At 40.1% G+C, this 12,682-nt stretch overlaps 1 protein-coding gene across 2 annotated transcripts in view; it reads left to right on the top strand.

Moving 5' to 3' along the window:
- LOC113895945 (zinc finger protein 708-like) overlaps positions 1-12,005 on the top strand; it is a 28,127-nt gene extending 16,122 nt beyond the window's left edge. For both annotated transcript variants that reach the window (XM_027547815.1, XM_027547814.1), the window contains exons 2-6: positions 4,900-4,989; positions 5,508-5,634; positions 6,279-6,359; positions 7,195-7,277; positions 7,759-12,005. In XM_027547815.1, the coding sequence (XP_027403616.1) occupies positions 4,957-4,989; positions 5,508-5,634; positions 6,279-6,359; positions 7,195-7,277; positions 7,759-9,645 (2,211 nt within the window). In that variant the 5' untranslated portion in view covers positions 4,900-4,956 and the 3' untranslated portion in view covers positions 9,646-12,005. The remainder of the gene's footprint in view (positions 1-4,899; positions 4,990-5,507; positions 5,635-6,278; positions 6,360-7,194; positions 7,278-7,758) is intronic.
- Positions 12,006-12,682: the final 677 nt, after the last annotated feature.

The raw sequence follows: 12,682 nt of genomic DNA, 5'->3' as shown, positions 1-12,682 counted from the left end.
TTTTCTAAACCCAGGTTGTACATCAGGAAGTTCTCGGTTCATGTATTGTTGAAGCATAGCTTGAAAGATTTTTGAGCGTAGCCTTACTAGCATATGTGCTGTTGCTGCTGCTGCTGCTAAGTCACTGCAGTCATGTACGACTCTGTGTGACCCTGTGGACAGCAGCCCACCAGGCTCCTCCGTCCACAGGATTGTCTAGGCAAGAATACTGGAGTGGGTTACCATTTTCTTCTCCAGCATATGTGAAAAGGGTGCAATTATATGGAAGTTTGAACATTTTAGGGCATTGACCTTCTTTGGGATTGGAATGAAAACTGTCCTTTTTCAGGCCTGTGGCCACTGCTGGGTTTTCCAAATTTGCAGATGTATTGAGTGCAGCACTTTAACAGCATCATCTTTTAGGATTTTAAATAGCTCAGCTGGAATTCCATCACCTCCACTATCTCTGTTTGTAGTAATGCATCCTAAGGCCTACTTGATTTCACACTCCAAGATGTCTGTCTCTAGGTGAGTGAGCACACCATCGTGGTTATCCGTGTCATTAATACTTTTTTTTAATAGGTCTTCTGTGTATTTTTGCCACCTTTTCTTAATCTTCCCTGGTTCTGTTTGATGATACCGTTTCTGTCTTTTATCATGCCCATGCTTGCATGAATATCCTTCATATGTCAAATTTTCTTGAAGATATGTCTAGTCTTTCCCATTCTGTTGTTTTCCTCTATTAACTTTGTTTTTTTTTCATTTAAGCAGGCCTTCTTATCTCTCCTTGTGGTTTTCTAGAATTGTGCATTCACTTGGGTATATATCTTTCCTCTTCTTTGCCTTTTGTTTCTCTTTGCACAGCTATTTGTAAAGCTTTGGCTTCAGACAACCACTTTGGCTTTTTTCATTTTTTTGTTTGGGATGGTTTTGGTCACTGCCTCCTGTACAGTATTATGAACCTCCATCCATAGTTCTTCAGGCACTCTGTCTACCAGATATAATCCCTTAAATCTGTATGTCACCTTCACTTATAATGGGTATGATTTAGGTCATACCTGAATGGCCTAGTGGTTTTCCCTGCTTTCTTCAATTTAAGCCTAAATTTTGCAATCAGGAACTCGTGATCTGAGCTACAGCAAGCTCTGTGTTTTCATATTTTTATCAAATACATTTTTCCCCCTCTTTTTCTCTCTTCTTCTGAGACCCAATTACGAGAATGTTAGAATCATTTATATTAGACCAGAGATTCCTTAACCTGTCCCTTTTTCTTCCACCACAACACACAGTTTGCAGGATCTTAATTTCTTGATGAGGAATCAAACCCAGGCCCACAGTAGTGAAAGCACTGAGTCCTAACCACTAGTCTGCCAGGGTATTGCCATACTGTTCTCATTTTTTCAAATTTTGTTTTCTCTTTCTGTTTTTCTGATTGGGTGATTTTTGTTATTCTATCTTCCATATCAGTTGTGCACTCTCCTGTGCCCCCTGATCTGATACTTCCTAGCATTAATACTTCCTAGCATGTTTTTTTGGAGAAGGCAATGGCAGCCCACTCCAGTACTCTTGCCTGGAAAACCCCATGGATGGAGGAGCCTGGTAGGCTGCAGTCCATGGGTTCGCTAAGAGTCGGACATGACTGAGCTACTTCACTTTCAGTTGTCACTCCCATGCATTGGAGAAGGAAATGGCAACCCACTCCAGTGTTCTTGCCTGGAGAATCCCAGGGACGGGGGAGCCTGGTGGGCTGCCGTCTGTGGGGTCGCACAGAGTCGGACATGACTGAAGCAACTTAGCAGCAGCAGCAGCATGTTTTTTATTTCAGTCATTTTATTCTTCACATCTGACTGGTTCTTTTTTATTGTTTCTGTTCCTTGTTACAACTTTAACTATGTTCATTCATTCTTTTCTCCAGTTATCATTCTTATTTGTTGCTCTTCTTTAGTCACCAAGTCATGTCCAACTTTTTGCAACCCTTTGGACTAACAGGGTCTTCTGTCCATGACATTTCCCAGGCAAGAATCCTGGAGTGGGTTGGCGTTTCCTTTTCCAAGGAATATTCCTGATCAAGGGATTGAACCCATGTCTGCTGCATTGGCAGATGGGTTCTTTACCACTGAATGACCTGGAAAGCCCTAGCATCCTTGTGCTTTACATTTTGTGTTGGTTTCTGCCATATAACTGAGAATCAGTCGCAAGTTTACATAATATGTATGTATGTATGTATCACTTCTGTTCTGAGTCTCCCTCTTCTTCCCACATCCCACCCCTGTTGGTCATCACAGAGCACCAGACTGGACTCCCTTTGTTATTAAGCAACTTCCCACTAGTATTTTACACATGATAGTGTATATATGTCAGTGCTGCTTTCTGAATACAGCCCACCCTCTCCTTCCCCTTCTGTGTCCACAGTTTCTTCTCTGCCAGGTTCATAAGTACCATTTTGCTATGTTCCATGTATATGCGTTAATATATGATTCTTGTTTTTTTTCTCTGACTTCACTCTGTATAAGATGGTATAGGTTCATCCACTATAACTGACTCAGACTTGTTCCTGTTTATAGCTGGGTAAAATCCACTGTATTACTGTACCATAATTGCTATATCCATTCATCTGTCACTGGACATCTAGATTGCTTCCATTTCGTAGCTATTGTAAATATTGCTGCAATAAATACTATAATTTAGTAGTGAGATTTCTGGGTCATATGGTAGATTAATTCTTAATTTTTAAAGGAATCTCCATATTGTTTTCCATTTGGCTGTATCAGTTTCCTTTTCCACCAGCATTTCCTTGGTGCTTTTAATCATTTTTCTTTGTGTTTAATTTTTGTTAGTTTGAATAATATGTATGTTGGTGTCGTTCTTTTGAGGTTTTTCTTTACGAGAGACTCTGGGCTTCCTGGACTTGGGTTACTATTTCCTTTCCCCTCACCCTAAGGAAGTTTCCAACTGTGATCTCAAATATTTTCTCATACCCTTTCCCTCTTCTTCTTCTGAAACCCCTGTCATTTGAATATTGGAGCATTTAATTTTGTCCCAGAGTCTTTAAGACTGTCCTCATTTCTTTTTCCTTCTTTTTTCTCTATTCTTCTCTGCTTTGGTTATTTCCACCATTCTATCTTCCAACTCATTTATCCATTCTTCTGCCTCAGTTATTCTGCTATTGGTTCCCTCCAGTGTATTTTTATTTCACTTCTTATGTTTTTCATTGTTGATTGTCTGTTTTTTGTCTCTTATAGGTCCTTGTTAAATGTTTCTTTTACATTCTCAATCTGTGCCTCCGTCCTTTATCCATGCCCACATATTATTTCTGAGGTCTTGTATCATCTTTAATATCATTACACTGAATTCTTTTTCAGGTAGACTGCCTATTTCATCTTCATTTGCTTCATCTGGTGAAGCCCTGGAGTTCTTTTACTAATGCTTTAAACTGATTATTGCATATATTATTTATCTGTGTTAAATTAGTTGTTTCATCTGTGTTTTATCCTTGTTCTTTTGTTTGAAACAAATTCCTTTATCTTCTCATTTTATTTCACTTTCTCTGTGAAATTAAGTGAAACATTTACCTATCTCATCTTTGAAGGTGTGTCCTTTTGTAGGTCCCTATGCAGTCTTTGTGTGCAGTAGCTTTGGTGGGAGAGCTGGATTTAAGCAGAGAAGAATCTTCCTTGGCAGTCCCTTGAGTGAGGCTCCACGTTCCACTACAGTGCTTGATCCCTGGTAGTGGAGCTCAGATCCCACAAGCTGTGTGGCATGGGCAAAATTTAAGAAATAAAACTTTAAAAATTAAAATAAAGGGGCTTCCTTGGTGGCTCAGTGGTGAAGAGTCCACCTGCCAATGCAATGGGTATGGGTTTGATCTCTGGTCCAGGAAGATCCCACATGCCACAGAGCAACTAAGACTGTGTGCCACAACTATTGAGCCTGTGCTCTAGAGCCTGGGTACTGCATTACTGAACCCACATGCTGCAACTACTAATAAGTCCTTTCACCCTAGAGCCTGTGCTCCAGAACAAGAGAAGCCAACCCAATGAAAAGCCCATGCACAACTACAGAGTAGCCCCAGCTCACTGTAACTGAGTATGGCAAAGAAGACCCAGCATAGCCAAATATAAATAAATAAATCTTTAAAACAAAAAATAAAATGTGGTCAGCACAGATTATGTCTTTCCTCGGGTGTCCTTGTTAGGAAGTTGTGCTGGTGATACAATGGCTAGAGCCAGAGCCATGTGTGAGCTGTTTTTCTCCTGTGCACAGTGGCTGTCACTACCCTGTCATCAGGGGCAGGAGCCAGGTCTGGTTCCAAGGTCCTGGAAGCAGAAGCCCTGAATGTTGCCTCTCAGTCGGTTCTGTTCTCTCCATGTTTGCACTCTCTCTGCTCCCACCAACTGTACCTTTGCCTTGGAGGAAGCAACGCTGGAACAGGAGGGTTTTTGTGGGCCAGACACACACTGAGACTATCTAGGAAGCCAGTCAGGTATACAGACAGCTCCTGATCCACAACCTCCACAAGTCCCAGCACTGGCCTAACTCACCTTATTCAGATACAGTACTGGGTCCAGATCTGCTGCATACCCTCAAGTGTGCACTCTACTTGACAGCAAACACTAAAACCAGATCAATTCCCCTCCTTTCCTACCTGACTCTGGATCATTTTTACAGCCTTGGTTTTAGACATCGTTCTGTCTCCAGTTTTTTTCAGTTTGAAGGGGCTCCATATAGATGTATTTTTGATATGTTCCTGAGGGGAGGTGAGCTCAGGGTCCTACTTCACCTGCTTTCCTCTCAATGTGACATTTTCTGAGTGTGCAGGGATATTCAGGAATTTCAAACTAGAATGGAATGACTTTCACACAGCGATTGTGGGAATTATGATCATCTCTGAATGCCCATGCCTTCTTTCTTTTCTCATAGGTCTTCTTTCTAAGGACCCTTTATGCGATCCTGAGGAAAAGATAGAGGCAAGACAGGATGGTAGCTGAGTGTTTGAGGGATTGTTCTCAGGTAAGAAGACAGGGCATCCTTATACAGAGTGAGCTACTGCATGCACCACATGGAAACATTTCCTTCTGGTTAGACCTATGTACACAGCTTCTTAAATAAAGCTAGTCTGAGTCCCTTTTGAATTTCCTCCCCATGTGAAAGGGGGAGTAATTGATGAGGGATTACTCTGAATAATCTTAGTATTTCAGTAATTACCTTCTGATGTTGTGTCATGATTGCTGCTGCATTTGTTTTATTTTGACTATTCTGACATGGTACAGAATGAAGGTATATATTTCTTAGTGACCTTATGTATTAGCTTGCCCAATTATGTGTAATTTGTTCAGGACTGTGTTACTGGTTCCATATCAGTCACGAGTGGGTGTAGCTAGAAAGGAGAGCTAAGACCATTGTGTCCTGGAAGAGATGATGAGAGACCTTGAGGCCCTCTGTTGATATTGGGGCTCCCTTCCTCATTCTCCACTGTACATTGTTGGAGATCTTACTTTACTGAAACTACTTTGTGTGTGATGGTTTAGGACTCAGTGACCTTCACTGATGTGGCTGTGTACTTCAACCAGGAAGAGTGGACTTTACTGAATCCCTTTCAAAGAAAGCTATATAGAAATGTGATGCTGGAAAACTACAAGAACCTGACCACAGCAGGTAAGGCTGCCATCATTCCATTACACTCTTAGAGAATGGACATATATGTGCTGTACCTTCTATGTTCCAAGATGGGTGATGCCAACCTGAACACAATGGAAACTACTAGACACTCGTATCTAAGGAACGAGTTTTACTCCAGTATACTTTCTGTAACAATGTGCTTTGAGAACTAACAGCATTATCATGACTCTTGTTTGAAATATGCATTCTCAAGAGTTCACCTTTGGCATAGTGTCAAACTTAGAAATTTGGGCCCAGTTATCTGTTTTAACAGGCAGTGGGCATGATTCTTGAAACTAGCATTTGGCAACCACTAGTTTAGCAGCTTCTCCATGAGACCAAACATCTCTTTTACATTTACTTCATTTCCCATTTAACAACATTCTCAGTGCTTTGTAAATGTTCACATAGGTTTGAATATGTTTTTCACTGACCACAGATACAATCTCTTTGACACACAGAAAGAGGAGCTATTTGCCTTTTTCTCTCTTTAAAAATTATTACCACACAACAACAACAACAAAAAGGAATTATTACCACATTCATTCTAATGACTTGATTAGATACAGGACCTGATTCATGGGAAGGTTCGTCATGCTTGGCAGGGACTTTTTCATTAGTATATCTTTCCTCATGAACAGGATATCAAGCAATCAAACCCACTTTAATCTCTTGGTTGGAACAAGACGTATTAAAAACTGTGGAGAGAGGAATCCTCCAAGGTGAGCAATTATAAAGAACTTCCCATGTCAATTCAATTTCAGTGTGTTTTGAATTTATAAGAAGGAGGCTTATTGAAATGTGCTTTCTCTCAGAAGGCTGAGGATATTGGTTTCTAATGTTCCGTGGCTTCTTGAACTTCTCATACGTACATACATTTAATCAGACTTTCCTGTGATCTCACAAAATAGCCTTTTTTTTCTGTATTAGTTAATTTTTTTTTTTTTTTTTTTTTTTTTGAGGGGTGGGGGCTCTGTATATAGGCTTTTTGTTGCTGCTTGCAGGCTTTCTCTAGTTGCAGTGATCAGGGGCTACTCTACTTTTGGTGTGCAGGCTTCTCATTGGATAGTTTCTCTTGTTGCAGACAATGAGCTCTAGGGCCTCCAGACTTACTAGTTGTGTCACTTGGGCTCTACACTGCAGGCTCAGTCGTAGCACACAGCCTTGGCTCTTCCACAGCACATGCCATATTAGCTTCAGGACCAGAGATCTCACATGTGTCCCCTGCATTGGTAGGCAGATTCTTAATCACTGGACCACCAGTGAAGTCCCTTAGTTTTATCATGTAGATATATATTCTTTGTCCAGAACTTTCCCTAATAATATTCTCTTTTCTTCCTTTTTACTCTCCATAGACTCATCTTTTAAATCAAGTACTCAATACATATATATATTCTTGCTTAATTTTTGTCATTGTCAAATTCCTCACGTGTGTCTTGCCTTTTTAAAAGATATGTTAAATTGGAAAGTTACACAGATGAGCCTTATTGTTTTTAACCCCTTTAACATCCACTTCTTTGTGCAAAGTCTTAAATTTATTATTCTCTTTTCCTTTAGAATGGGAAATGCAACTTATATCCAATGACTTGGGAATTCAGCAGGATATTTTGCCAGAAAAAACATCAAATAGGGTACAAATGGTAAGATCAGTAAGTTTCATTCATAAAAAGTACTTATTTTCCTTTTAGTTAATATTGGGATTTCCATACAGCATGAACATTAGTGATAGATATTTGAGTGGCATTCACCCCAGATAGCAGTGTCTGTCAACAAATTCTGATTATGATCAACTTGGGAATATCCTAACCCAAGGTTCAAAATAGTTGCTGCAGACTTCCCACAAGGAATCATTCCCATGTATATAATTAGACAATGAACTTTGAGAACAATTCAATGAAATTGTAGTGAACTGTTTTATGATTACAGTATATGGCACCTCATTGTGTCAAAAGATTTCATCATTTAACTTTAAAGAAATCAACAGGGCAGGAAGTGTATGAATATAACGGAGATGGTAAAAATCATCATCCTCTCTGTAATGATGTTTCTGTTTTGAGATGGGTAGGATCAGTTAATGAATCTAAGAGATCTTTGAATCATCATCCATCCATTTCTCCACAGACACAAAGCCACAATGGACAGGAACTGTATGACTGTGAGCACAGCTGGAAAGACTTCAGTGACAGTGACTACTTGTACCGTAGTACACAAAGGAGAACTGAAAATGGAGGCAATTCTCATGAATATAGTCATTATGGAAAAAGCTTCCTTATTCTGCACAATGAATCCTTTACTGGAGAAAAATGTTCCATGTTTAATCAGTGTGGAAAAGCCATCAGGCTGACTCCAAATACTGTGTACTGGCAATCCAGCATACAAGAGAAAGCCTTAGAACACAGAGATTGTGGGCAATCCTTTGCTAATGGGTCTTTTCTTCAGGCACAAGTGAGAGCTCAGAAGAAAAAAAGACATGACAATTGGAATGAATGTGGGAGAGCTTCCATTCAGTCAACAAGCCTCCAGGCACATGTACCAACTCACACAGCTAACAAACATTACATATATGAGGATTCTGGAAAAGTCTCTGATGCAACCCTAAGCCGTAGACAACATATAAAAACACACACTGTAGAGAAGCCTTTTCAGTGTGACACATGTGGGAAAGCCTTTGGATCATCCTCATACCTACGCATTCACATACGAATTCACACTGGAATAAAACCCTACAAATGTAAGAGATGTGGGAAAGCATTTGTATCCTCCTCATACCTTCAAGTTCACAGTCGAATTCATACTGGAATAAAACCCTACAAATGTAAGGAATGTGGGAAAGACTTCTCTCAATCCTCAAACCTCACTGGACATATGAAAACTCACACTAGAGACCAGCCCTATAAGTGTAAGGTATGTGGGAAACACTTCCATCGATCCTCAGACCTCACTGGACATACGAAAACTCACACTGGAGAGCAACTGTATAAATGTAAGGAATGTGGGAAAGCCTTTGGGTCATCCTCACACCTTCGTGTTCACAGTCAAATTCACACTGGAATAAAAATATACAAATGTCAAGAATGTGGGAAAACCTTCACTGGTTCCTCTCGCCTTATTGAACACATGAACACTCACACTGGAGAGAAGCCTTTTAAGTGTGACACGTGTGGGAAAACCTTCACTCAATCCTCATGCCTTACTAAACATATGAAAATACACACTGGAGAAAAGCCTCTTAAGTGTGACATATGTGGGACAACGTTTACTCAAACTTCATACCTTACTCAGCATATGAGAACACACACTGGAGAGAAGCCGTTTAAGTGTGACAAATGTGGGAAGGCCTTTGCTGCTTACTCATATCTTAGTAACCATTTCAGAACTCACACTGGAGAGAAGCCTTTTAAGTGTGACACATGTGGGAAAACCTTCGTTCAATCCTCAGGCCTTTCTCAACATAAGAAAACTCACACTGGAGAAAAGCCTTTTAAATGTGACACATGTGGGAAAACCTTCAGTCAATCCTCATACCTTTCTCGGCATATGAGAACACACACTGGAGAGAAGCCTTATAAGTGTGACACATGTGGGAAAGGCTTTGGGTTTTCTTCTATTCTTCGTAGACATTTACAATCTCATACTGGTGAGAAGACTGCTAAATGTGAAAAATGTGGGAAAACCTTCACTCGAGCCTCAGGCCTTACTCAACATATGAAAACACACACTGGAGAGAAGCCTTATAAGTGTGACAAATGCGGGAAGGCCTTTGCTGACTCCTCGTGTCTTACTAAACACTTTAGAACTCACACTGGAGAGAAGCCTTTTAAGTGTGACAAGTGTGGAAAGTCCTTTGCTGTTTCCTCTCGTCTTACTAAACATTTTAGAACTCACACTGGAGAGAAGCCTTTTGAGTGCAATACATGTGGGAAAACATTTACCACTTCTTTGTCTGTTACCATGCACAAGCGAAGGCACACTGGAGAGAAACCATATTCTTGTAAGGAACGTGGGTAAACCTTTTTATGTTCCTCAATACTTACTTCCTATGTACAGTGACATTGGGAGAGAAGCCATTGGAACATGATATGTGGGAAAGCCCTTGGTGATTACTCCTGTCTTAACATTTTGTTTTTAATATTTGACTGCATTGTGCAGCATATGAAACCTTAGTTCTCTGACTGGAGATCTAACGTGTGCCCCCTGTATTGGAAGGTAGAGCCTTAACCACTGTAAACCAAGGAGGTCCCCTACTAAACATTTTCAAAATCAACACAGGAGAGAATCCTTTTGAGGGTAATAAACATGGGAAAGGATTGATTGACCAATTCTTCACCCTTTACCATTCACTACTGTATGCACACTGGCAAAACACTGTAAATTTCAGGAATATGGGGATCAGTTTTATCATTCATATCTCAGTAGTAATGGAAAAAATAAGGAGACTAGCTCAGGTTTCCTTCTGCCTTGTCTTGTCTCTAGAGCAAAGCCTAGAGTTCTTGATCACAATACACACACACAGTTCAACCGATGGTGACTCCTGCACACCAGGTCCCTGCAGTGGCATGAAAGATGAGGTGATGCCTTTGCACCAGCCAGGTAGATTGGAGCCCAGATAGCTACAAGGGCAGTTCCAGGAGCTACTGGGCTCCCCTGAGCTGGGAATACAGAGCACTGTCTTGTGGGGGCTTCTTCCTTGAAATACTTCTTGCAGGCTGATGTGTGTCAAGACTCACCCTTCTTTTTGTAGATGACATAATCCTATACGTATAAAACTCTAAAGATGCCTCCAGAAAATCATTAGAGCTAATCAATTAATTTAGCAAAGTTGGAAGAAATAAAATTAATACGTGGAAATCCTTTGCATTCTTGTACATTAACATTGAAAAATAAGAGATACTAAGGAAACAATTCCATCACCATCACAACACAAAGAATAAAATACCAAGGAATAAACCTACCTAAGCAGACAAAAGATCTCTGTACAGAAAATTTTAAGATACTGATGAAAAAAATCAAAGGTAACACAACAGTTGGAGACGTGTATCATGTTATTAGAAGAACCAATATTCTGAAAATGACTACTATCCAGTGATATCTACAGATTCAGTGCAATACTGATGGCATTTTTCACAGAACTAGAAAAAAATTTTTTTTAGTTTGGAAATTCTAAAGACCCCAAATAGCCAAAGCAATCTTGAGAAAGAGAGTGGAGGTGGAGCAATCAACCTTCATGACTTCAGACTATACTACAAAGCTACAATCATTAAGACAGTATGGTCCTGGCACAGAAACATAGACCAATGGTAAAAGATATAAAGCCCAGAGGGAAACCCACACACCTGTGGGCACCTTTTCTTGGACAACGGAGGCAAGAATATACAATGGAGAAAAGACAGCCTCTTTTAAAAGTGGTACTGGAAAAACTGGACAGCCTCATGTAAAAGAATGAAATTAGAACACCTCCTAACACCATACACAAAAGAAATTTAAAATGGATTAAAAACCTAAATGTAAGGCCAGAAATTATAATATTCTTAGAGGAAAATATAGGCAGAACACTCTTTGACATAAATGACAGCATTCTCTCTTTGACCCACCTCCTAGTGTAATAAAAATAAAAACAAAAATAAACAAATGGGACCTAATTAAATGCTCTAGCACATGAAAGGAAGCTATAAACAAGATGAAAAGACAACCTTCAGAATGGGAGAAAATAATTGCAGTGAAACAACTGAAAAAGGATTAATCTACAGAATATATAAGCAGCTTAGGCAAATCAAATACCAGAGAACAATCCAGTCAAAAAATCAGCAGAAGACCTACACAGACATTTCTCTAAATAAGACATAGAGGTGGCCCCCAAACACATGAAAAGATGTTCCACATCACTCATTATGAGTGAAATACAAATTAAATCTACAATGAGATATCATCTCACATTGGTCAGAATGCCCGTCATCAAAAGATCTAAAACAGTAAGTGTTGGAGAAGATGTGGAGAAAAGGGAACCTTCTTATATTGTTGGTGGGAATGTAAGTTGATACATCCACTATGAAGAACAGTATGGAGATTTCTTCAAAAACTAGGACTAAAACTAATGTGACCCAGCATCCCACTGCTGGGCATATACCATGAGAAAACCATAATTGAAAACAACACATGTACCCCAGTGTTCATTGCAGCACAGTTTGCAGTGGATAGGACAGAGAAGCAAGCTTTATGTTCATTGACAGATGAATGAATAAAGAAGTTGTGGTACATATATACAACTGAATATTACTCACCAATACAAGCAACGTACTCGAGTCAGTTCTGGTGAAGTGGATGAACCTAGAGCCTGTTACACAGAGTGAAGTAACTCAAAAAGAGAAAAACAAAGATTGCATACTAATACTTATGTATGTGATTTAGTTGCTAAGTCATGTCCAACTCTTGTGACCCCATGGACTGTAGCCTGCCTGGGTCTCTGTCCATAGGATTTTCCATGCAGGAATACTGGGATGGGTTGCCATTTCCTTCTCCAAACACATATATATGGAACCTAAAAACTTATATTTTTTAACCTATTTGCAGGGAAGCCATAGAAATGCAGACCTGGAGAACAGACTTTTGGACTGAGGCTGAAAGGGAGGAGGTGGGGCAAATTAAGAGAACGGTATTTGAATCTGCTTGTAACACGGGAGACCTGGGTTTGATCCCTGAGTTGGGAAAATCCCCTGGAGAAGGGAACAACTACCCACTCCAGTATCCTTGCCCAGAGAATTCCAGGGCCAGAAGAGCCTGGTGGGTTACAGTCCATGGGGTCCCAAAGAGTTGGACACAACTGAACAACTTGGAAAACCACTTAGTCAGACACTACTGAGCAACTCACTCATTGACATATACACTACCATGTGTACAATAGATAGCTAATGGGAAGTTGCTATACAACACAAGGAGCTCAACCTGGTTCTGAGGGGTAGGATAGTGTGCGTGTTGGGAGGGAGGTTCAAGAAGGAGGGTACATAGGTATTCTTATGGCTGATTCATGTTGTATGGCAGAGACCAACAC

This window comes from Bos indicus x Bos taurus, chromosome 7 (assembly GCF_003369695.1).
Source record: "Bos indicus x Bos taurus breed Angus x Brahman F1 hybrid chromosome 7, Bos_hybrid_MaternalHap_v2.0, whole genome shotgun sequence".
Classification (NCBI taxonomy): Eukaryota; Metazoa; Chordata; class Mammalia; order Artiodactyla; family Bovidae; genus Bos; species Bos indicus x Bos taurus.
The sequence above is the reverse complement of the archived record's forward strand: the minus strand, read 5'-3'. Positions and strand labels throughout refer to the sequence as shown.